The sequence below is a fragment of the Aspergillus viridinutans genome (assembly GCF_018404265.1).
Source record: "Aspergillus viridinutans IFM 47045 DNA, scaffold_9, whole genome shotgun sequence".
Lineage (NCBI taxonomy): Eukaryota > Fungi > Ascomycota > Eurotiomycetes > Eurotiales > Aspergillaceae > Aspergillus > Aspergillus viridinutans.
The window spans coordinates 1199660-1222739 of NW_025091225.1; the positions used below are offsets into that span (position 1 = coordinate 1199660).

At 50.9% G+C, this 23080-nt stretch overlaps 9 protein-coding genes across 9 annotated transcripts; 6 read left to right on the forward strand and 3 right to left on the reverse strand.

Moving 5' to 3' along the window:
- Positions 1–1028: 1028 nt before the first annotated feature.
- Aspvir_010023 (oxidoreductase, short-chain dehydrogenase/reductase family) lies at positions 1029–2371 on the forward strand (the record flags this gene model as incomplete). The annotated part of the gene is made up of 3 exons (XM_043273160.1): positions 1029–1446; positions 1498–1583; positions 1631–2371. 3 exons carry the CDS (start codon positions 1029–1031, stop codon positions 2369–2371), a joined length of 1245 nt encoding a protein of 414 aa, XP_043129095.1.
- A 295-nt stretch (positions 2372–2666) lies between these two features.
- On the forward strand, positions 2667–3683 carry Aspvir_010024 (uncharacterized protein; the record flags this gene model as incomplete). The annotated part of the gene is made up of 1 exon (XM_043273161.1): positions 2667–3683. One exon carries the CDS (start codon positions 2667–2669, stop codon positions 3681–3683), a length of 1017 nt encoding a protein of 338 aa, XP_043129096.1.
- Positions 3684–3813: 130 nt separating this feature from the next.
- On the reverse strand, positions 3814–4830 carry Aspvir_010025 (uncharacterized protein; the record flags this gene model as incomplete). The annotated part of the gene is made up of 1 exon (XM_043273162.1): positions 3814–4830. One exon carries the CDS (start codon positions 4828–4830, stop codon positions 3814–3816), a length of 1017 nt encoding a protein of 338 aa, XP_043129097.1.
- Positions 4831–6980: 2150 nt separating this feature from the next.
- On the forward strand, positions 6981–7925 carry Aspvir_010026 (carbon-nitrogen hydrolase family protein; the record flags this gene model as incomplete). The annotated part of the gene is made up of 2 exons (XM_043273163.1): positions 6981–7035; positions 7102–7925. The coding sequence occupies 2 exons, from the start codon at positions 6981–6983 to the stop codon at positions 7923–7925; spliced, it is 879 nt and encodes a 292-aa protein (XP_043129098.1).
- A 437-nt stretch (positions 7926–8362) lies between these two features.
- On the forward strand, positions 8363–9195 carry Aspvir_010027 (60S ribosomal protein eL31; the record flags this gene model as incomplete). The annotated part of the gene is made up of 3 exons (XM_043273164.1): positions 8363–8455; positions 8846–8920; positions 8992–9195. The coding sequence occupies 3 exons, from the start codon at positions 8363–8365 to the stop codon at positions 9193–9195; spliced, it is 372 nt and encodes a 123-aa protein (XP_043129099.1).
- Positions 9196–11065: 1870 nt separating this feature from the next.
- Aspvir_010028 (uncharacterized protein) lies at positions 11066–11320 on the forward strand (the record flags this gene model as incomplete). Its single annotated transcript, XM_043273165.1, has 1 exon — positions 11066–11320. One exon carries the CDS (start codon positions 11066–11068, stop codon positions 11318–11320), a length of 255 nt encoding a protein of 84 aa, XP_043129100.1.
- Positions 11321–11833: 513 nt separating this feature from the next.
- Aspvir_010029 (RanBP1 domain protein) lies at positions 11834–16279 on the reverse strand (the record flags this gene model as incomplete). The annotated part of the gene is made up of 2 exons (XM_043273166.1): positions 11834–15971; positions 16218–16279. The coding sequence occupies 2 exons, from the start codon at positions 16277–16279 to the stop codon at positions 11834–11836; spliced, it is 4200 nt and encodes a 1399-aa protein (XP_043129101.1).
- Positions 16280–19526: 3247 nt separating this feature from the next.
- On the forward strand, positions 19527–22180 carry Aspvir_010030 (glycoside hydrolase family 55 protein; the record flags this gene model as incomplete). The annotated part of the gene is made up of 5 exons (XM_043273167.1): positions 19527–19848; positions 19902–20360; positions 20416–21601; positions 21659–21751; positions 21802–22180. The coding sequence occupies 5 exons, from the start codon at positions 19527–19529 to the stop codon at positions 22178–22180; spliced, it is 2439 nt and encodes an 812-aa protein (XP_043129102.1).
- A 227-nt stretch (positions 22181–22407) lies between these two features.
- On the reverse strand, positions 22408–22953 carry Aspvir_010031 (SCP2 sterol-binding domain-containing protein; the record flags this gene model as incomplete). The annotated part of the gene is made up of 2 exons (XM_043273168.1): positions 22408–22571; positions 22650–22953. 2 exons carry the CDS (start codon positions 22951–22953, stop codon positions 22408–22410), a joined length of 468 nt encoding a protein of 155 aa, XP_043129103.1.
- Positions 22954–23080: the final 127 nt, after the last annotated feature.

Genomic DNA, 23080 nt, shown 5'->3' on the forward strand with positions numbered 1-23080 from the left:
CTGGCTAGTTTGTATAGAACCAGCTGAAACCACTTCAGTGATGAAACATTAGTGGCATGATCGGAGCAAGGGATTGAAATGATTAGAACTGTCCTCACTGGAGAACAGCGGGATATGAACTTATAACAGACATGCTTATTCCAATATTCTTACTGTGGTTATTGAGTTGGATAATGCTAATGTGCTTGATTCTACTATAATAGAGATGCCTACGGTAACTCTTCGATTTCTTCTAGGGAATGCAAACATGAGGTTGTGGGCCACTTTAACTTCTAGAATACTCACATACTTCCGACACTCTCAAGCTCTATTACTCTAAAAATCCATTCCAATGACAGCATCCTTTAAGAGAAAGTAGTTGGGTTAGGCTCTTTTAAGGGATGTCCATCCTTGAATCCATGAGTGATCTGGTAAGTCAAGTAGTGTTTAACGGTAGCAGCTTTAGTGAAGCCACTCTGAGCGCAACAGACACACCTGTCATTCTCTCCACAGTAAGTTAATATCAATATCAAATTTATCTAAATATTTAAAGGGGCTGCTGCATAGTGTGCGTGTTCATTTATTCTAAGTGAGTGGTCTTAATCCATCTGTGGCGCCCATAAGCAGCGACAGGGCGCCCTTGATGCAGAAAGAAAATCAATACATGCTGGTTATTTTTAATTCCATGATTTATTGATTTTGACCTGGCAATGTGACGTTTGCTTGTTTCTTTTTTTGTCCAGGGCCCATCTGCCTCTTCTTCTTTTATCTCTTACAACCTCTTCGTCCCCCTCTCTTCTTCTCTCCTTTTCTGTTTATAGTTTGAGTCTGACTACAGAAGGTCAGAACAATAATGTTTGTTTCTTTGTCTTGATTCATGGCCCAACGGTCGGATTATGTCCTGGCCTCATGTACCTGTACTTGTACCTTCAATGCCATCAGACAGTGGCCTTGTTCATTGACAGGCTCTCTATCATCGCTCCTTTATTTCTAAGGTGTTTTCTCAGCGGGAGGAACATATCTTTGAACCTTCAAAAAGACAAGCAATCATGAATCTCGATCATGACCATCAAATCTGGCAAAGCGGCTGCCATGAACCTCTCCAGCTTCACCCACCACTAAAACAGTCTCTCAAATCTCCAACTCTGGACTCTCCTTTTTCATCGACCGGCTTCGATGCCGCAACGCCGAAGCCGGGATATCCGGGAGCATTATCCCTGCACAACTACCGGAGGTTTCTTTCGCAGGATGACGGGTTCATCGCCTTCAACCGCAACGGAGGGAGGACCCTACGGCGTAAAAACGCAGCATTGGATCTGAACAAAAGCCAAACGAGCTTGACGCCCCCATTGTGTTCGTTTTCCGTCTCGTCTGCGGCATCGAGCCCGCCTCCGCTGTCCCCGTCATATACGCCCAGTCCCGTCTCATACCGAGGTGAGAATGGGCCTGGGCTTGATGAATCACTCCGTACGTGTTAGTCCGCTGTCATGCTGTGTGAGGATATGCTAATGGACATAGTTTCGTTTCCATCCAGTTTCTCAGATATCAACACTTCAGAGCAAACGCTCCGTCCGAGTCCCGTACATAGCCCGCATCAATTGCTGGTGAGTTTGCTGAAAACCACACCCTTAACTGAGCTGACAAGATATAGGAAACTTTCCGAGCTAGGCTCGCCCGGTTCCCGGAGCCAGAGCTGCAGGAGCAAACATTCACTCCCAGACATGCCAAAGCCCGCTCGGATTCGATGCTGTTGGAACTGCTACGCCCAACCGCCACAGTTGAACATCAGGGGACCTCGTTCGAAATCCTTAATCCGCATGAATCGTTAAAGTTCGCCCGCATTGTCTCGTACATTGAAGACGTGGACAATTCGTCCATCACAGACGACCAGCGGGACTCGTTCAACGCAACACGGCCTCAGAGCGAGACCATGATCTTGGAGCATGACGAAACCATTGAGGCAAACCATGGCCACAAGCAGGACCATGACCATTACATCTCCGACGCCGACGAAGAAAAAGCACACTACGAACTCATCGGCGACATACCGTATCACCCTATGCCGTCCATCTCCGAACGATTAGAGGGAAATGAGACCGATATCCCGCAATCGCACAAGTGGAGCTCGCCTCCACAGTCCAGGCCGATGACGGCGCAATCATACGGAAGCGAACTCGGGGAGCCAGGGTACTCAGTTCTAGCCTCCTACGACGGGGCAGGATGGACGGGCACCACAGACGATATTCTCGCGATGAAGTACGAGGAGATGCAGCGGAGCGAATCGACCAGGGGGTCTTCATCAGATCGGAAGAAGCGCGTTAAGCGCAATCCATTTAGAAAATTACGCAGCTTTGCGCGGGCTCTGCGGAGGGGCCGGCTTTTTCGACGATAGCGTTGACAGTGTGCCGTGTCAGAGACACCGCGGTGTGAGTGGGTTCCTATACGACAGCCTGGAGCTGGTATCTATTTCATTGCGATAGATTAGCCTGATATATACTTTAATTTCTTCATCTTCGGCGTGGGTAAGGTTGAACCTCAAGTGAGGGAGGTCATGCAAGCGTCTCGCCATTCTGACGTAGTTACCAAGCCCTGGGTTAGTTCATCATGATATACCCCATAGACGAAAACCTCAGACACTCACAGTAGTCCACCACAGCTCAAAGCGAACTCCATACTGACCCCAAAACATGGAAAACCATCCAACGGCCCTCTCCATCATCCAGACCGAAAACCTCACCCACGCTCTCCCGGACAAAGTCATCCTAATCACAGGCTGCTCCTCCGGCCTCGGCGCCGCAACCGCCCGCGCCCTCTCCAAAACAAACGCAACCCTCTTCCTCGCCGTCCGCGACATCCCCAAAGCCCGACACGTGCTGGCCGACCTCCTCGCCCCTGCCTCTGACTCTGACTCTACCCCTGCCTCTGATGCAGACGGCAAACCCTCGACCTCATCCTCTCAAGGCGAGATCCGCCTCCTCCACATGGACCTAGCCAGTCTCTCCAGCATCCGGCAAGCAGTGAACTCCTTCCTCTCGCAAAGCGACAAGCTGAACGTCCTAATCAACAACGGCGGGGTGATGGCCACACCAGAAGGCCGCACAGAGGACGGCTTCGAGACACAATTCGGGACGAACCATCTCGGCCATTTCCTGCTCTTCGAGCTGCTAAAACCTATCCTGCTGCGGTCTGTGACACCCCAATTCCACTCGCGCGTGGTAGGCGTGACGTCGTCGGCGCACCGGAAGAGCGGGATTCGGTTTGGGGATCTGCATTTCGAGTTGGGCGGGTATGACCCAGCGCTGGCGTATGCGCAGAGCAAGACGGCGAATATCTATATGATGAATGAGATTGAGAGGCGGTTTGGGGGGCGCGGGCTGCATGGGCTTAGTGTGCATCCGGGGCTTATTTTCACCGGGTTGCAGAAGTTTGTCGATGATGGGGTGATGGAGGAGTGGCGGAAGCCTGGGATGAGGCCGTATCTGAAGACGGAAGCGCAGGGGGCTGCCACGGTTGTGGTGGCTGCTGTGGGGAGGGAGTGGGAGGGTAAAGGCGGGAAGTATTTGGAGGACTGTAGGGAATCGGGGCCGGCGAAGCTGGGGTTTCGGACGGTTGATCCTGGGTATGCGATGCATATTTGGGATCAGGAGAGCGCGGAGAGACTGTGGGAAGAGTCTCGACGGTTGGTAGGGTTGCGAGAGGATTAAGACGAGAGCGACGAATACGTGAACGTGAACGTGAAATGAACAAGTTGATACGCACTGACGAAGTATATACAGGCCTGGTATCTATCTCAATATGTACAGTAGAAGGGAAAGTCTTTCGGGGGGTAGTAGATCAAACATTCGTCTGTGGTGCCTTTTCAACCACAGAAGCCAAGGCAGCGCTGACCAGACTCTTCCTTCTCAAGCCTTGATCGCTTTTCTTGCGGTAGTCCCGGCTCGATGACAGGCAATAGCTCTTTTCGACACGGTGAGATGAAGGAACGCCAGCAGTGCTTTTCCTCCGGTCCCGATGCTCAATCCCTGATGTATCAGAAAGGCCAGAAGTGGCGGTTATCGGTCGATAACGGCTCCGGCTGAGCGTGACAGCCCTCCTCCGGGGCGACAGCTGCGGAGGAAGTGAGCTTGGATGACAGCAGTCTTCGTTGGATGGGTCGAACTCCGATGGCTCATCTTCAGAAATAAGAGCCCGTCTAATGGCTTCGATGTCCGAAGGATTGCATTGCAGGCGGGAGATATGTTGTCTATGTGCCCGAATGTTCATCGTAGTATCAAGTCCGCTGTTCAACAGGGTTTCGCGAGCCCCACCCTGCGACGTCAAGTCCAGCGGGGCGGTCATGGCTCCCAGAAAGGGGGATTGCTGATGAGGTGACAATGAGGGTGAGAGAGAGGCCATCGACGCCGAGTCACAGTATCCCTCGTCGTCATGGTCCGTGTCCGGGGGCGTCAGGAAATATCCATGAAATTGTCCAGATGCCGACCCCATATCGGACACCGACCGGGGAGTCGACGGTGAGGTGGGCACGTCGTCAGCTCTCTCCTCCTGAGACTGACTCTGGATAGTATGCTCATGGAGCTTTCTTGTCAATGTGCTAATGGAAAGTCTCTTGCCGTCGTAAGCGGAGAACGGAACAGAGGTCGGCGGCTGAGGGGAGCGGAAGTGTGATGAGCGCGAACGATGCAAACTCCGGGGAAATTTATGCGACGACGTCGATCTAGGTGAGGGGCATCGAGAAGACAATGGCGAGATCATAGAACTATCACAATCGATCATGAGTCGATCGTCCCCGTCGAACGCCAGCCGGGGAGGTCTGGTGGACGACGGTGAAGAGAAGGAGAAGTCCTCGAACATGACGCCGGGCTCGATCTTCGAAACGACTGCCTGGGACGCTGATAATAACGGCCTGTTGGCTTTGTATATGCCTAAATCATCTGATGGCAATGAGTGTTGCGTATCACCAGGATTGAAGTATCAGGCGGCAGCGCGTCTCGGACAACTTAATAAAGCGTAGGGACTACCAAGATTGGCCACTTCGGACTTCTCCCGTCCCGCTGCGCTGCGGGAAAAAGAAAATCCACGCTAGACAGTAAAAAAATTGAGAAAGGATCCAAGCAAAAAGAGTGGTACTGGGGGCGTTTAAGGCTGCTTAAGGCCTTAAGCCACAGAAATGTCCGAACCCTGGGGCAAAATGAACGGAACAGGCGAAGGCCGTGGGGAATCAGTGGGCGGCTGTGACGCTGTCTCACCAGCGGAAAGAGAATCACAGGCAGATGGTTGGTGGGCAGAAGAAAGGCACCCTCCGGCTATCCATGGCTCGATATTCAAGGACCAGAAGAAAAGAACGATGAGAAGAAGAGAGTCAAGAGATGATAAGGGAGTGTCCTTTGCCCCTTTTTCTCCATATTTATTTATGAACGCTTCGCTTCGTATCTAAATTGGAATCGTCACAGGAAAAGCCAGAGAGTTCTCCGTGCACTTGATTCCTCAGGGGCCAGACTCGCTGACTCAGCCAGCGTGCTATTCGCCTCTCCTTCTCGTCTCAAATTATCCCGTTCGTTGGTCTCTCCGTGGACTACAAACTACAAGCTTCAAAGGAGGATGAATGAGTCTATGACGGGCCTGAGGATAATCCGCCTTGATGTTTTGAGTAGTCGTTTCTCGTTAGGTTCGATACTTCGGAACTGATACGGACACACAAGTTACACTATGGCGATAGACGTCCCACCATTCAATATATTGAAGTGATTCCTCATCTGTGATGAGTCCATTTTGAAGGACTACTTAAAGCTGGAAGGTCAATACATTATGCGATCTGCAGACATATCTGCAAGGCTCAAGGAGACCTGCATATGCCATATGTGATCCCCAACGGCTTCACTCAACCGGTAGTCAGAATCAACTGCATGAACGTCCAATTGATCTCATGTCCTGAAGAATTCAGGAGGAACAGACTACCCATCTGGACTCGCAGGCTGAAGATCGATTGATGTGATCTCTATGATGAAGCCGTCAGGGCCAACTACGACATTGGCTTTCCGTACACGAGATGGAGGAATTGCGCCCCCTCATACTATTGAAGAGTGATAACATCCTTCTCCGGAGAAAGAACCCATTTTGTCAACGGTCGATCACCGTCCTTGGAGACGTGATTAAATTGGATTGGGTCTGATATCACAGCAGAACGGGTAACCGGCTAATAGAACCCGTTTCTCGATTTCACCCAGAAGCATCATTTCTTTTTCCTCAGGATGGCTACTACCAGGCCCCCTGCGGCTATCCTGGTTCTGGGCAAGTCGAACTGTCGAATGGATTGGATTTGGCATGAAGAACTTCATGATCTTCGTCTCTGGGCCTGACCCTAATTGCTGTATGTAACCGAGCCATTGCTTTTCACGGTCAAAGAAGGCCTCACTTTCATAAACAAACGGTAGAACTATGCAAATAGGCGTCATCATTGTAGTTTTTTGTCATAGAATGATTGTGCTGTGTCTCATTGCAGGGAATCGAGAAAGGCCGGACCGAACATGTAGCACAGACTTCGCGAGAAGAAGATCGTCCAACTTTTGATCAATATAAACAAAGCACCCAAATCTCTTGAAAGGAGCACTATTGTAAGCGGAATTACAACACGCCTCTGCTGCTATGCACCGGCACGAAGCATGAATCGCCGGCGTCCGCATACAGACTCTGCTCCCCCGACAGCAACTGACGGGCAACTTGCAAGGGAACAGTATGCAAGACAGTCATCGGCCATGATTGGAAGCCAACGGAACCAAATTGATGTTTTTCATCTGGTCAGAAATGACCATAACAATCCTAGGAAATACAATAATGTAGCGGCTGTCGGTTAGAAAAGCCTGAAGTCTGGAAGCCCTCGAAAGCGACACTGATAAAGCAACCGGAATCGGCCGCCACTTCGACCCCATTTATTATGAAAGTTCCCCGCATCTGTGCAACCACCGATAACCTCAACTTCCCAACTATCGTTGCATTTGTCAGTCATGGCTGCCCTTTTGAAACAACCTCTTAAGCTAGCCTTAGTGCAGCTGGCTTCAGGTGCGCTACGATGTTCCAAGCATCCATGATCTCTTCGGCCCATACTAACGTTGTACTCGGTCATAGGTGCGGACAAAGCCGTTAATCTCTCTCTCGCAAGGACCAAGGTCCTTGAGGCCGCAAAAGCAGGCGCGAAGCTCATCGTTCTCCCTGAATGCTTCAACTCGCCATATGGAACACAATATTTCCCTTCGTATGCCGAGACACTACTCCCTTCGCCTCCCACGAAAGAACAATCCCCCTCATATCATGCTCTGTCGGCCATCGCTGCGGAAGCCCAGGCATACCTGGTAGGAGGCAGTATCCCCGAGCTGGACACTTCGACAAAGAAGTATTACAACACGTCCCTTGTGTTCTCGCCGACAGGTTCTCTCATTGGCACACACCGCAAGACGCACCTATTCGATATTGACATCCCCGGGAAGATTACGTTCAAGGAAAGCGAAGTACTCTCGCCTGGAAACCAGTTGACCCTCGTCGATCTCCCAGAATATGGCAAGATCGGTCTCGCCATCTGCTACGATATCCGTTTCCCGGAGTCGGCAATGATCGCTGCGCGCAAGGGAGCCTTCGCGCTGATTTACCCCGGCGCCTTCAATATGACTACTGGCCCTCTTCACTGGGCACTCCTTGGTCGCGCTCGTGCGGTTGACAACCAGATCTATGTTGGCTTGTGCAGCCCGGCTCGTGATATGAACGCGACATACCACGCTTGGGGTCACAGTGTGATCGTCAATCCTAATGCGGAGATCCTGGCAGAAGCAGCCGAGACGGAGACGATTATCTACGCAGACCTAGACAACGAGTCTATTCAGACCACTCGAAAGGGCATCCCCGTCTCTACTCAGCGACGTTTTGACCTATACCCTGATGTGAGCGCCGAGAAATGACACGCTTAGAGGATACAATTAGTGTCGCATTCTGGCAGGAGAAACAACCTGGGCTAGTGATAAATGAGTTATGACAAATAGACGTCAATTCCAACAAATACTGCCTATTCCGAGTACAACAACTATAAACAGGGATTAGCTTGTAAAGGTAGCCTCAATACAGTTTCGACAAGCCGCGGAGGGTATAGAATCACGTGACTGTAAACCACCCAATCAGAGTGTTGCCAGACGATAAGCGAGCCACACTGAATTTCGACCACCAAAAAAAGGACATCCGAAAATCCCAATTCCTTCGACAGTCGACCACATCGCCAACGACAGCCGACGTTCTCTGTCAGCCCATTCAGTCAGTATCAATTCCGCAATCTTTGTGTCGCGCAGTTCTTTTCCCCCAGAATTGAAGATTACTGACATTTTCTATTCTTCCTGTTCCAGAAATGTCCAGCACCGTCAAGACCACCGGCAAGAAGACTCGTTCGGCCATCGCCGACGTTGTCACCCGCGAGTACACCATCAACATGCACAAGAGAGTACGTTGAAGACGCTGGATCTTTGCTTTTGATTTCCTTTGCACACAATTTCGTGGTCAATGAATCGACCGGCTTTTTGCGACCTTGCGGAACCAAACACCCTGAGGCATGGACGGAGAACAACGTATGGGAACATCTCGAAACAACCTTGTGTGTGAGGAGGAATCCACTACAGAAGGACTTGTGCGAGATTTTTTTTTTTTGTCTTGGGGATCAGAATCCGAAACCCAAGGAAAGAGGAGGAACATACACAATACACGACAACAAAAAAAGAAGAAATAGTTTGATGAAGTCCACCTCTATGGCCGCAAATAGCATCTTCGCAGATTCACTCTACCAGATGGCATTTGGGCGGAAGACTAATTTCTCCTTTTTTTGCTCGATCTATAGATGCACGGTGTTACTTTCAAGAAGCGCGCTCCTCGTGCCATCAAGGAGATCCGCGCCTTTGCTGAGCGGGCTATGGTAAGTTTCTCTCCCATGAAGGTGATGGGATGGGGTCCAGCTCAGCTAACCACTCGCGTTCCGCCAATCAGGGCACCAAGGATGTCCGCCTCGACCCCCAGCTGAACAAGAAGGTCTGGGAAGCCGGTGTCAAGGGCGTTCCTTTCCGCCTCCGTGTCCGCATCTCCCGCAAGCGTAACGACGAGGAGGGCGCCAAGGAGAGACTCTACTCCTACGTCCAGGCCGTCAACGTCAAGGACGCCAAGGGTCTGCACACCGCTGTTGTTGACGAATAAATGGATCGCTTCCTGCTCGGGTCTTGTGTTACGGTTGACTTGGAACAATAAAAAAAATTTCCATGAAATGAAAATTTCTTTCTTCCGCTGTAGCTTCGATCATCGGTGCTTCTCTTTCAGGCTCGGGAGTACGGAGTGAAATATCATCATGTGGGACCTATCGGGTAGCATTGTATCGATTGATGCGAGACTACAGAGGAACTATAGTCGACGTGACTATCAGGAGATCCTTTAATTCAATTCCTTATACCCTCTTGCTTTGAAAGAATCGTATCGTGAGTAGTTCGCTCCTAGTAGAATGGTCTTTGCCTGATCGGGTAAGGGGTGTCGTGTATTATCACCCTTTTGATATTTGTGAGATAGTGATTTGGTAAAACCAGCGAAACATATTTTTCCTAATGCTCAATGATCATCCAGTTCTTTCTGAATCTAAGCCAGCATATTCCTGTGCTAAGTTGCAGGTACCATGTCCATGTGCACCATTGCATCACAAGCCTGACTTCGAAGGTCATCGATGCTCAAGGGGAGAACTGTGTCGGCTCGCAGATCTTGGGGGAGAACTGGGCCGGATAGATCTCCGGCAGTGATCCCAAGTGCGCACTCGGACTGAGTCGCAGGAAAGATGGTCTATTATTACGGTGAGCCGTGGTCAGCGATAGTAAGGGAAGACAACCCACTGCTTCTTGCTGGAGGGCTGGGTTGCCACTTGCGTCTCGAACGTAGAGTTCAGCTTTGCCTTCCACTTGGTTGGTGTTACCTTTGCAAGCATACATGATTATCACAACGACATTCACAAATGGACGGGCACCGATAAGCCATAGTCTCATGTCGTCTATGAGCCGCTCTTTGGACTCAGAATCTCCGCATTCGATTACGAATGAAGGGTGGTATCGATTGTCTGGGCACATACAGTAGGTGGGTATCTTCCTAGAACCCGAGTACGGGGCCTCGAATCGCCCATGGGCTACCCAGAGTTAGCAATATCATATACCATACAATCCATAGCCGAAGACTGACTAGCGTTTGCCAACACTGTGAGAAGACGGCGGTTACCATCCATGACAAGATTCTGCCTGAGCCAGTCGCGTTCCTGGATAAGCATCCAGTTAAAGTGACATCCAAAGAGACGGGTAGAGATGACTTTGATTAGCAAGGTCTCTGTAACAGAGTTGTAGTTGATGCTGAGCCCGAGCACGATTAGCAAGGAATATAGAGATGATTGGCATTGTTTACTTACGCGGCTTTTAAGCGTTCGATGTCCCCGTCCTCGTCTAGCGAGTCAACAATCACTGGGCCCCAGTCGGGGGAAACCGAAGTGTAGTCAATTTCAGTTGAGGATCGTGCTTGAAGAACCTCTCTTCGGATGTGTGTGCAAAGCTCTTGCCAAGTTTTGGAATCCGCGTGCTGGATGGTGAATGAACTTAGTAAAGGGAGTGCTATGCTGGGTCTGTTCTTCCATTTTGGCTTTGCTTCGAAGACCACGTCTTTTGGGACTTTGGAGTGAGTTATTGTTATACTGAGGGCTGGCCAGAGCTCAGAATAGAGATAGATCTGGCAACCTTACTGTATAGATCCAGAGGTATTCGATGACCGGTAAGATCTTTAAAAGAGGGGAGAAGATGAAGGATGTCAAAGGGAGAGGGAGTTGAGAGAGAGCATGAATTTCTGACAGCGACACATGTAGGGCCCGGTAAGAGTTCTTTGATCACTCATTTAGGGATGCCGAAGCTATCTACCCAAGGATAAGTAGTTATTGTGTAGACTGACTGATTAAGTCAATCCTTGGGAATGAAATTATTCAACCACGGCTGCCTCAGACTCAGACTCTCCATCAATTATAATTGTACTCACACCTCAATATTCCGTCAGTATGAAGAGTCTATCCATTGATCCCGGTCAGAACATCCCCCCGATTGGGGATTCGCCTTCTACTTCTCTTCCAGGGGCTGGTGTCGGAGAGCGCGGCGGCGAGGCCCCCATCCAGTTGAAGAATCAGGGACTCGGCGATAGAGGTGGGGAGAGCCTCTGCAGAAAGGGTGAGGCGGTTGAGGATGAAACACCAATAGACGTGCGCCATGCCAAAGAAACAACGCCAGGGAATCCAATGAATAAGGATAAGGTATGAATGAAATTTAGATGGAGGATGCATTGCAATGGTTCGAACCCACCCGCTATGCTAAGGCGCCTGTCTTGTTCCATAGATAATAACATGATGCTGATGACGTAGTGTAATTGAAATGCGAAATAGTTACACACAAGGCCATGATCTGAACGTAGGGGAGGATATGGAATGCAAAAATGGTTCAACAAAATGACGCCAACTTCGAGTGCTCATGGTTCAAAAAGACATGAGGAAGAATGGACAAAGTACGGTTCCAGGTAGAAAAGACAAAATTGACATGACAATCACAGATAACAAAGTAGTTTAGTCCGATCAAAGAAATCGCATGGCAACCATGATTCCTTGGCGGAAAGAAAAATACAAGCATCGGCTTTCAGGGCCCGTTGCATAAACCATGGGAATCACGGTTATGGCCGGACGGAATCGATATAAACTGTCGTAAGAAAAAGCCGCGCAAGTGTTCGGGATAGACCAAATGTACAACGCCGATTCGTGATATGTAAACACAGCTTGTGCTTACGCCTTGGACTTTTTAATTGCGGAATGCAAACGCTCAGCTTCTTCCTTCCCTTTCACTCTAACAGCCCATTGTTCCGGGGCGCCTTCAGCCTGGGGAACCAGGAACTGCACACTGTTTGCGTTAATGGTGTACTTAATATCCTTCAACAAGGCTGTGTTCAGGACAACCTTGCCACTTGGGTCGGCTCTCAGGATGATGCGAGAGCGAGAAGTGTTGCGATTTTTCAGAACACGGAGATAACCAACACCCTGGCTTTCCCAGCCTGCGCCAGGCTTGATCTGCAATGCACGCGCCCGAGTCTCTATCACAATGTCTTCGTCCTCTTCGCCCGCTCTGCTGCGAGCAAGATCAACCTGGGGTAGAGATTCGGCAGCCTCTCCATCTACAGACTCCTCCGCGCCAGTATCGGAGGTCATTCCGGGGGTCGACGCGCGACTGCCAGTAGCGGAAGTGACAGTGGAAGGAGCCAGGAAGGAAGAGCCTTGCTGTGACGGACCACCAAAGGAGAACCCTAGCGCCGACTGTCCACTGCCAGACGCCTTCGCCCCTGCGGCTGGCGCGCCGAAGAGAGTAGAGAATGGCTTTGAGGAGTCGGTTAATTGAGCGGTGGGCCCAGAATCTGGCTTCGACGTGGTCGAAGGTGCCGTAGTCGAGTCGGCGAATTTGATGGGAGAATCTGGCTTCCAGGTCTTGTCACCTACTGGTTTCGACGAGCTCTGACCGAAGATGGACGGCGTACTCGTTCCAGTACTTGCCGGTGCGGAAGTAAAAAGACCACCGCTCGTGTTAACCGAAGGCTTGAAGATACTAGATGCTGGGTTACTTTCGGCAGAATCACCTTGGCTGGGCGCAGGGGTACTGGGTGAGCCAAATGGATTCGGGGTGGACGTTCCGGGACTCGTCATGGAAGAGGAGAACTTGGACGAAGGGCTAAAGAGGGAAGAGAAGGGATTCTTTGGTTCTTCGTCGGTTTGCCGCTTAGGCTTTCCGTCTTGACCGTACTGAACCCGATCAAATAAACTTTTACCACCGCTCGAGGCTTGTTTTGACTTGGTCAGAGCTCGAGAAAAATCGCCGTCGTCGCTGCTGTCATTAGCAGAGAACTCGGCTCCGCTGACCGAAACGGCTTTGGAGTCTGCTTCGCTGGTTTCCGCATCCCGACTACCGTCGCGGTCACTGGCCGGTACCAGAGAGGACTCTTTGGACTCTTCATCAGCATCTTCCCCAGCAGCTGACGCCTCTTCAGTATCGTCAGCATCATTATCCTCTTCTACCTCTGATGGGGTCGCAGAGAGATGACCAAATATATTGTTCGCTTTGACCGGAGTGTCTCGCTTTGCTTCAAAGACGGATGAACTGGCAGTCGAAGTAGATGCCTCTGCTGGTTTCTTGGGTTCCGTAGTATCGCTGCTCTCATCCTCGAAGACGAATCCCTTGCCTGGAACAAATTTGGCGCGCTTTTTAGACTGAGCCTCCAACTCCTCGCGTTTCTTGCGCTGCTGTTCGGCGTCTTTCCGTTCCCATTCAGCTTCGTCTTCTTCCTCAGAGTCGTAATCCTCTGCTTTGCGCTTCTCCTTTTCCTTCTCAGCATTCTTATCGGCAATGGATTTGAATTGAGCGAAAAAGTTCGTCGCAGTGCCGGCACCGAATTTGGGAACGGCTGGTGCCTCGGTTCTCCCGTCACCTGTGGGCTTCGGGACGAACAGATTCTGGGCAGGCGTGCTGACGCTGGTTGTCGATGACGTGAGCCCAGGGTTTGAGGTAGGTTGAGAGAAGATGGAGCTGGATGTTGCATTTTCCTTGGTATGAAAGGATGAAGAAAATATGGGCTTCGCCGGAGACGCAGACGGGGTGGTAGAGAACAGAGCAGGCTTATTGGTTTCCGGGGTAGCTGGCTTGGGAGACACTGCACTTGTGGCCTCTGAACCATCGGCTTTCGATTTCGAGAAAGACTGAGCAAATATGCTCGCTGTGGCAGAGTCACTATCGGAACGATTCTCAGCCCTAGAAGCGCCAGTTTCAGCCTTTTCCTCAGCCATTTTCCCATTGGTTGTTGGGGTAATCTGGTTTGTATCAAAAAGCTTAGACGGTGTTGCCGTAATGGAGCTTGGTCCGATGTTCATCTTCTGGGAAGGTGACGAGATGTTGGTGCTAGGGGTCGCTGGTATACCAGTGGTGCCGAAGGGCTTGACTTTCTTCGCTGATTGTATCTCAAGATCAGCACTTTCATCGTCGGCAGCCTTCCGCTTATATGAGCGCGGTGCGGTTGGCGCACCAATTACTTCACGAACACGCATGTAAAAGAGCACGGTAGCGTCGAAGTCGTCCGTTGAAGGATTCAGTCGAGCGATTTCGCGTTGAAAGCATTCATTCAACATACGCAGACTGTACACAAGATCGAAATCTTTCTTCTGTTGTTCGCTCAGTCCAGTAGGCAATTTGCTCGGCCGCAAGCTCTCGGCGAATTGGACTGCGGGAGGCTTGGCTGAAGGTGTTGGCTGATCGGGTGCTGCACCATTGGCTTTGAAGACGCCTTGAAACGCAGTAGTTGCGGACGCAGGTGACTGGGTTTTACCCTCCGCAGCGGTGGTCGAGAGAGATGAAGGCTGCGGCGCGAAGAGGTTGGGTGATGGTGGAGCTGCAGACGAAACAACCGGCATAGACGCGACCGGTTTCGCTGGTTCTCCCCCCTTCGCTCCTTCATTAGGTGTGCTAGGCTTGGGAGAAAAGAGAGTGCCAAACGGGGCAGCAGCAGGTGGTTTTTGTTCTGGCGTGGGTTGGGTGGTAGTGGACGGTTTAGGAGCGAAAAGGCTGCCGAAAGGATTTGCCTCGGGAGCCTTGGGCTTATCAGTCTCTGCAGAAGCAGGCTTGGGCGCAAACAGGCTGCCCGTGGCCGGTGCCTGGAATAGGCCAGTTGATGAAGTAGTTGAAGGCGCAGCAGCGGCGCTTTCGCTCTTGGAGAAGAGATTGCCACCGGTTGTGGAGGAGGAGAATTGGAAGCCGGTCTTGGGTGGGGCTGCCTCGCCTATCTTGTCTTCATGTCCTTTCTCTTCAGCAGGCTTTGGTGTAGCTGATGGAGAGGGCGCGCCTGAGAAAAGGTTTGAAGACTGGAAAGGATTCTGGAACGGCGTTGCAGGCTTGGCCGGCGATGCAGTACCAAAAAGCGTCGTGGCTGTCGTTGCCGTGGGCGTAGCAGCGGTCAATGCGGGCGTAGGCGCCGTAGCGCCTGCTGTGGGTTGCTGGGAAGTAGCACCGAAGAGAGGCGTCGAGGTTGGAGTAGCCTGCTCTGTCGGCTTTGCTCCAAAAAGTGGTTTAGGCGGTGTTTGTTGAGCCGCCGGTGTAGCACCCCCAAAAACGGAACCTCCTGCGGGGCTCCCGAAGCCTGTGGATGCGCCAAATGCAGGCTGAGAAGCATTTCCTCCGAAGATGGCTGGCTTCGATACGGCAGCATTGGCCTTTGGGTCAGGAGATGTCTGCATCGAATCGCTACCGAACGCTGTGGATTGGCCAAAGGGAGAAGGCTTGTCTGATGTAGACTGGCCGAACAGACTTGTAGATGGAGCAGTGCTAGTGGTGTTATTCTGGCCGAAAATGCTGCCAGTGGAGGGTGCCGTCGTCACAGGCTGGCTTGAAGGTGCAGTAGTGGAAGTGCTTCCAAATATGCCTCCAGGAGCAGTGGTCTGCTGCGAGCCAGTTCCAAAGAGACCGCCCGAAGGCAGAGACTGCTGGCCTGGAGCAGAGCTTCCGGCGGGTGGTACGTTGAACATACTGCCTTTGAAGCCAGAAAACCCACTATTATCAGACGGTTGGCTGGGCGCAGTAGTGTTCAGAGTGGCAAAGGGATTTCCCGATGACCCTGACCCACCAAAGGATGTAGAGAAACTAAAGGACGATGGACCAGCACCTCCTGAGCCAAAGGCAAACGGTGATCCTCCGTTCTGAGTGGGCTGGCTTGGGTTTGAACTAGCTCCTGGAAAACTGTGAGACTGAGACTGGCCAAAAGAGAAGCCGTTCGTCGCAGGCTGGGAGCCCGAGACAGTATTGGGATCGATAGAATTGAAAGGGCTAAAAGTAGCTCCGGTAGCACTTGGAGCAGTCGTACTCGTGCGTGGTCGTCTGCGAATATCCTTAATTCTGCCGATGTTGTCAGTTACAATTCAAGTTGGAGAACTTTTTCAGGTGGAAAGTGTTAAGGTAACAGAGGAGAGGAGACAGAAAAAATCAAAGACAAATGAAAAAGAATTTGAGCAACACAATGAACACAACAATAGGGAGGCTGGTGTGGATGGTGGCCCCTCTCCCATTCAGTGAATAAAGACGCCGCCAGAGATGACAGGAGATGCGTGAATTAAATCGCAAACATGAATCGCATCCACTTACTTCCTATTTGCCAGTTGCGCAGCAGTCGCCCGCTGAGGCTTTTCTTCTGGTGTGCTCGCCATATTGAATGCAAAGAGATCGGAGTCCTTGTCGCCCTGAGGGCCAACAGCTCCTCTTTTAGACATCTATCGCTTATTGAGTCTCCGAGGTGAGCTCAACCCCCTTCCTGGTTTCCTACTCGCGAAAGTGACCCTTCATCCACTGAGACAGGTTCGACGATCGCGCAAAACTGCACTAAAGCGATTGAGTTTACCCGTGGAATCTCACTCGGGGAAGGCAACACGACTTAGTGATTTCGACTGGTGCAAAGCGGCGCGCAGAGACGCGAAGAGGAATATTGATGGCGGTCTTCACAAGCGGCAAAAGCGGCGGTATATTCGCGTTCTCGTGTGGATCAATCGCCAATACCCCGGCTCATTTATCAAAAGCTTTTCGTCAAGTCGTGGGTCCGAGGAAGCAATGCGGATTTCGCTTGTTCTGCACGGATCGCGATGCGCGAGAGGCAGCTTGGGTAACGGGGCACTCGGGAAGAAGAAGTAGGATGAGGGTGTTATTGAGGCCAGAGACGTGGATTTTGGGCGCTCCAATGCTAGGCGTGAAGTATGTGCCTCTTTTCGATGTTCTTTGCCCTAGAGAGGATGAGATCGGGTGGGTAAGAGCTATATGGTTTCCTCAACAGCTACTCGGCTCGCGACTTTTTTCGCCGGTGATGAGAGCCTCTTGCTGGCAGAAAAAGTCGGCATCACGTGATCATGCAGGGTGACGTTCTTGGCACAAATGACATAACAGCCAGCAGGAAGCGACATCCGGCAATGATGATAGAATATGCAGCAGATTGAGAATTATAGATGGAGATAATTCCTTTGTCTAGAGAGGTACATGGCACATCACGGTTGCTGCTCTGATTGGTTCTGGGCCATATAATGACCTTCGTTATCTGCGCACAACATCAGGACGTATTGCTGTTACATGATGGCCAGACAGAAAAGTAAAGATACTCCCTACAAAAAGGCGTATCATATGTAATCATACGGTATATAATTGCGACATGCCTTCTGTGGTTGCCATGGCACAACCAGCAACGTCAAAACAGCAGTATATTTGACGTCTTTTTGGCAAAGAGGTGCTTGCTGGTCCAGACCTGGTGGAAATTTATCAGGTACACATTGCCCGTCCATGAGCGCGGACCTTGAAAGCTTCTATGACCGTTTGAGGTTGAGAATGCAATTTCATGGAACCTCGAAATGCTGAAGTTATGGTCAAGATTGCGTTTGAAGATTATTGACTTTGGAAGCTCCCTTGACATGAACGATTCTTAGATTATAATACTTTCTAGCGCGAAGCATTTCCCTATACTCACTCAGTTTTCGACTCGGGTTTTTCAGTCGAGCAAGCTGATGCAAGCAGCGGGATATCCTCTACCCTAGAAGAAGAGACTATCCATCGTTGTTGAGTTCAGGTATATCCACGCAGCCTCCGGTCAAATCTGGCATTCCTCCATTCATGCGAACTGTTTCGGGGATTTGATGTGCTTCCCAAGAGGCTCTTTAAGCAATACACTACGATCAAGTCATCATTACCGTCGACGGGTCTGCTACGGAGGGCAGGGAGATATCTGATTCAACCTGTGGTGGAGAGGGCGACTACCTGCCGTCAGGTTGAAACTGTGGAGTCTGATAGCTGCAACAGTCAAGTCAACCTGCCAGCAGTGGCTTGCCGGCTCCAATTAAGTGCATAGTCATAATGCGCGGGAAGCCATGTTGCGACTACACATGTGCCTGAGAGTTTTGTGACCTTACTAGACACCGTCTGCTCGACTTTCGGAAACGGACTGAGTGACCGTTGAATTTCTTTCGCATGCCCCACACCGCAGCGTTTAGAGTTGAAGGACACTTGCTTGACCGAGGAGTGACCATCTTGGTGCCCTCAAGCTTGATTCGAAATGATGATCATGCGATGCGAGTGTGGTCTATGGTTACATTTCTCAGTTGACAGAAGTTACATTTAACGCGCCGTCTGAGATGTGTGGATATGCCTGAAATGATGTACCTTTCGTGGGGTAACCTTATGCCGAAGATTAATATAGACTACCGGCTTTGTTATGCTGGCTTTGCTATAACGTCTTTGGTATGCCGGCTTTGTTAGAGACATAGTGCACAGTTGTCAGTTCTGACTCTTGAGTAGATGAAGTACCATCTATCTACGAAGTAGTATTTACTTAAAGGGTTCGTCTCAATTCCGAGGCTTAATAGAATGAACCTACGGAGTATGCTGAGTAGATGTCTACTCCGTACGATGTTGGCAGACTGCGGAGTAGAGCGCATCGTCTCTTCCTTGCCCCATAATTACCGAGACGAGTACTCCGCACTTCGGTGAGTTGACTGTCCCTGGACCTGCGTCTCTTAAATGAGTTAGGCTGATGACCTTCTGCATACTACACTGCTGGTCTATCCCGGTCACCGGTCGATTTCAAGTCACATTGGCCGAGTCATCTGGGGGGTCTCAGTCACATTGACCCCCCTGCATGGGGTGGACGCGGCTTTCGAATAGTGTCGGCTTGCCGCTTGCTTCAAAGAGGAATGGAACGACGAATCAAAGCAGATCGAGTCGCCTTAACCTTTACTTTAAATTAATATTTCCCCCATTCAGGACTACAAATTCATGCCGATCAGTCAAACTACGGAGTACTATTTGAGAATTTGAGATGGATCAACCCCCTGATCGAAGTGCACTCTCACCTCAGTGGCTGAAGGAAATTCAACGCCGACTCAGTCACCACCATGGCATATCACACCGTCACACCGTATGCCCAATTTTGCTTCTAGAATTGATTGCGTTGCTTCCTCTGAGACGTGTCTCCGACTAATCACTCATGATGACAGGGTTCAAAGCATCACACCGTGTACTCTTCCCTGTTCTTCAGCCGTCTCCCCCAGCTTTCCCCAGCAAGAATGTCGCTTTTAAAATGGAGATATTTCCCAATACGGCAATGCCATTTTCACTTGGCCATGTAGATACCGCCTGTGGCGTTCGGCTTTGCCCTAGCCCTCCGTGTCATGTCTGATCTGAGGATTTAGGGTAGGCCCGCTGACACCTAAGTGAACATGAATGCTTTGGTTGGCTAGGGGAGTATCCTGAAGACTCGTCCACTTTATTTCGAAATGAAGCGGCCGAATCTGAGAATGTGACTCTTCATATGGAGTACGTTGCATATAAGAATGCGCGCAAATGCCCCGACTATTGTGATGGATGGCCCCTTCTTCATCACTGTGTTCTCACCAACCTGAGCAGCTTCAGGAAAATTCCAAAATGCATGTCAATTGGCTTGCTATTACTGTTTGGCTCTTTGCTGGCGCGCGCGCGCAGCCTCTGAGCAGCCCTGTTCGAAGCCACTTGGCTGCACCATCCTCCAGTGCGTCGGGAGTGATCAGCGCCTCCCCGACAGTCGCGGCTGCTGCTGCGTCTTCGGCAGCTGTAGGGCACTCTTCTAACCTTGCTGCAGCTGCAGCTGCAGCGGTTGCTGATCCGGCATACTGGCTTGCGGACATCTCTCATCAGGGCATCGCGGCCTTCAATCCAAACCCTTCTACATACAAGGTCTTTCGCAACGTCAAGGACTATGGTGCTAAAGGTGCGTCCTCGCGTAACGATACTGGCGGTTCGCGTTCTTATTATAATCTCCAGGTGATGGCGTAACGGATGATACTGCTGCGATCAACGCAGCTATGAGCGCTGGTGGTCGCTTCTCCCCAGCAAGTCGCGACTCTTCAACTACAACCCCTGCGATTGTCTACTTCCCGGCCGGCACATACATAATCTCTTCGCCGATCATTGATTACTACTTTACCCAGATTATTGGCAACCCAAACTCGCTTCCTGTCATCAAGGCGACGCCAGGATTCACAGGACTGGGTTTGATAGACGGCGATCAATATCAGAGCGACGGTAACCAKGGTTGGACATCGACGAACGTCTTCTTCAGGCAAATTCGCAATGTGATCCTCGATCTGACTGCCATACCTGCGGGTACTGCTGCCACCGGTATTCATTGGCCTACCGGCCAAGCTACCAGCATCCAAAACGTCCAGATCTTGATGAGTTCTGGCGCCGGGACGCAGCATCAAGGTCTTTTCATTGAGAACGGTAAGCCATAGATCTGTTCTGTACGAAGCGAGGCACAGCTGAGTATTTCCTAAAGGATCTGGCGGTTTTATCACCGACGTTACGACCGTAGGCGGTTTGTATGGGTTCAACATCGGAAACCAGCAATTCACCATGCGCAATCTGCACATTTCAAACGCCGTTGTTGGTATCTCCCAGATTTGGAACTGGGGCTGGACATACCAAGGACTCACTCTGACAAACTGCACCACGGCCTTTTCAATTGCCAACGGCGGTCCTGGAGCTCAGCTGGTTGGATCTGCCATTGTACTTGACAGTACGGTCGAGAACTGTCCTGTATTCGTTCAGACAGCCTGGCAGAGCTCGAGCTCGAGCAATGGTAGCTTGATTCTGGAGAATGTGGCCCTCAACAACGTTCCCGTGGCTGTCAAGGGCCCAAGTGGCACCGTCCTTACCGGGTCAACCGGAGCTATGACCATCGCTGCGTGGGGTCAGGGACACAAATATACTCCTTCCGGACCGACCAACTTTCAGGGTGCAATTACTGCGCCAACAAGACCCAGCGCTCTACTGTCTAGTGGAAGTTCGAGATATTATACCAAGTCAAAGCCGCAGTATGAAGCGTCTCCGACCTCTTCGTTTTTGAGCATACGAAGTGCTGGAGCCAAGGGCGATGGCTCTACCGATGACACTGCCGCAATTCAAGCTGCTCTTACCACAGCAGTGTCTTCAGGACGAATTGTCTATTTCGATCAGGGCGTGTACAAGGTGACCGGCACACTCTACATACCTCCTGGTTCGCGGATTGTAGGAGAATCATATCCGGTCATCATGGCTAGCGGGAGTCTGTGGTCCAACATCAACCAGCCTGTGCCGGTGATCCGAGTTGGTAAGGCAGGCGAGTCTGGAACCATCGAATGGTCAGATATGATCGTTAGCACGCAAGGCTCGACGCCTGGTGCCGTGCTTATCGAGTGGAACTTGGCGGCAAGTCAAGGCTCAGGCATGTGGGATGTTCACGCACGAATCGGCGGGTTTGCGGGTTCTAGCCTACAAGCCGTGCAGTGCCCGACCTCCGCAGCCGTCTCGGCAGCCTGCGAAGCGGCTTACATGTCGATGCATATCACGAGCAGTGCGAGTAACGTCTACCTCGAGAACGTTTGGCTGTGGACAGCCGATCATGACCTCGACAACGGTGGCGATACCCGGATCTCCGTCTACACCGGCCGAGGGCTTCTGGTAGAAGGAAAGAACATTTGGCTGTAAGTTAATTGGTCCACTCGCAGTTTTTGTCTTCTTTAAACTGACTTCAACTCCAGGTACGGTACCGGAGTCGAGCACCATTCGCTGTATCAGTATCAGTTCTCGGGCTCTCAGTCTGTAGTTACGAGCTTCATCCAGACAGAAACACCGTGAGTCAATAACTGTTCTCTCAATATTGAAATCTTATTGACCAAAGCAGATACTATCAACCTAATCCCAACGCAGCCAATAGCCCATATCCCAGGAACACGGCTCTTAATGACCCAGATTACAGCAGCTGCCTACCTGGGAACTGCGATGCGCTCGGTCTCCGGGTCTTGAACAGCCAGAACACTATTATCTACGGTGCAGGGCTGTACAGTTTCTTCAACTACTACAGCACCTCCTGCTCCGACTTCCCTGGCGGGCAATGCCAGAGTGAAATCTTTAGCATTGAGGGCAGCACCAGCGGGCTGGTCGTCTACGCTCTAAGCACCGTGGGAACGACGAACATGATCGTGAAGAACGGGGCCTCACTGGCGCTGTACAGCAATAATCTTGCTACATACGCGGACACGATCGCCTATTTCACCTTGTAGCCGTACCATCCTGCAGCTTACCATTCTTTCCATTTTTAGCTTCGGCTACTTTCTCTTCTTGCATATTGACACTGTCGTTTTCTTCAATTGTCCATTTTCCGGACGCTTGAACCTCACGTGAATACAAATAAGGTGATAGGACATGTGTATTCGTTATATAGCAAATAAATACATCATCGAGAAAAGCGATCCAAAAAAAAAAAAAAAAAGGGCGGCACGGAGGGTATCTATAGCTTAGCCTTGCTCTGCGCCTTCTTAAGCACAGGCTCCATCTTCGTCGCCTTCATGATATTCCCCTTGATCTTGAGCTTGCCGCCCATGAAGAGCCGCTGCGCATTCGCCTTTCCGCTAACCAGGGAAGCGAAGTCGGCATCGGAGAGGGAGAGAGTGACTGTTAATTCGACTCGCTGGTCAGCCTGAACCCATCCAACCTACTCCACTGATCCTTGGAAGAGAGAGTAAAACGAACCATCAGCCTTTCCACCGGCGGGGGCAGCACCCTTGCCGACGACGCCCTTGTCCTTGAGATCGAGGTACCAGCTCTCCTCCTGGCCGGAGGCGTTCTTGAGGTTAAAGGCGACGACGGCCTTGGCGTTCTTGATGGCGTCTTTGCGCTCGGCTTCGTCAGACTGGAGGGCGGAGTTGATCACGTCGAAGGCGGCGGAGGAGGGGAAGGCGTCTGTTGTTTTCCTCGGGGGTCTTGTTAGTTGGGCTTTCGCTTCTGGTCGGTTGGTTGGATGGTGTGGGGATGACGTACCGTTCTTGAGAGACATGGTGATGGATTGTATGACTGTTCTGGGTTTTTGAGGATTCGATGAAGGAGTGTTGGATAGTTGGTAGTACAAAGTCAGATACGATAAACGGAGAAGAAGACTGGGGATATTGTTCTTCTTATTAGGT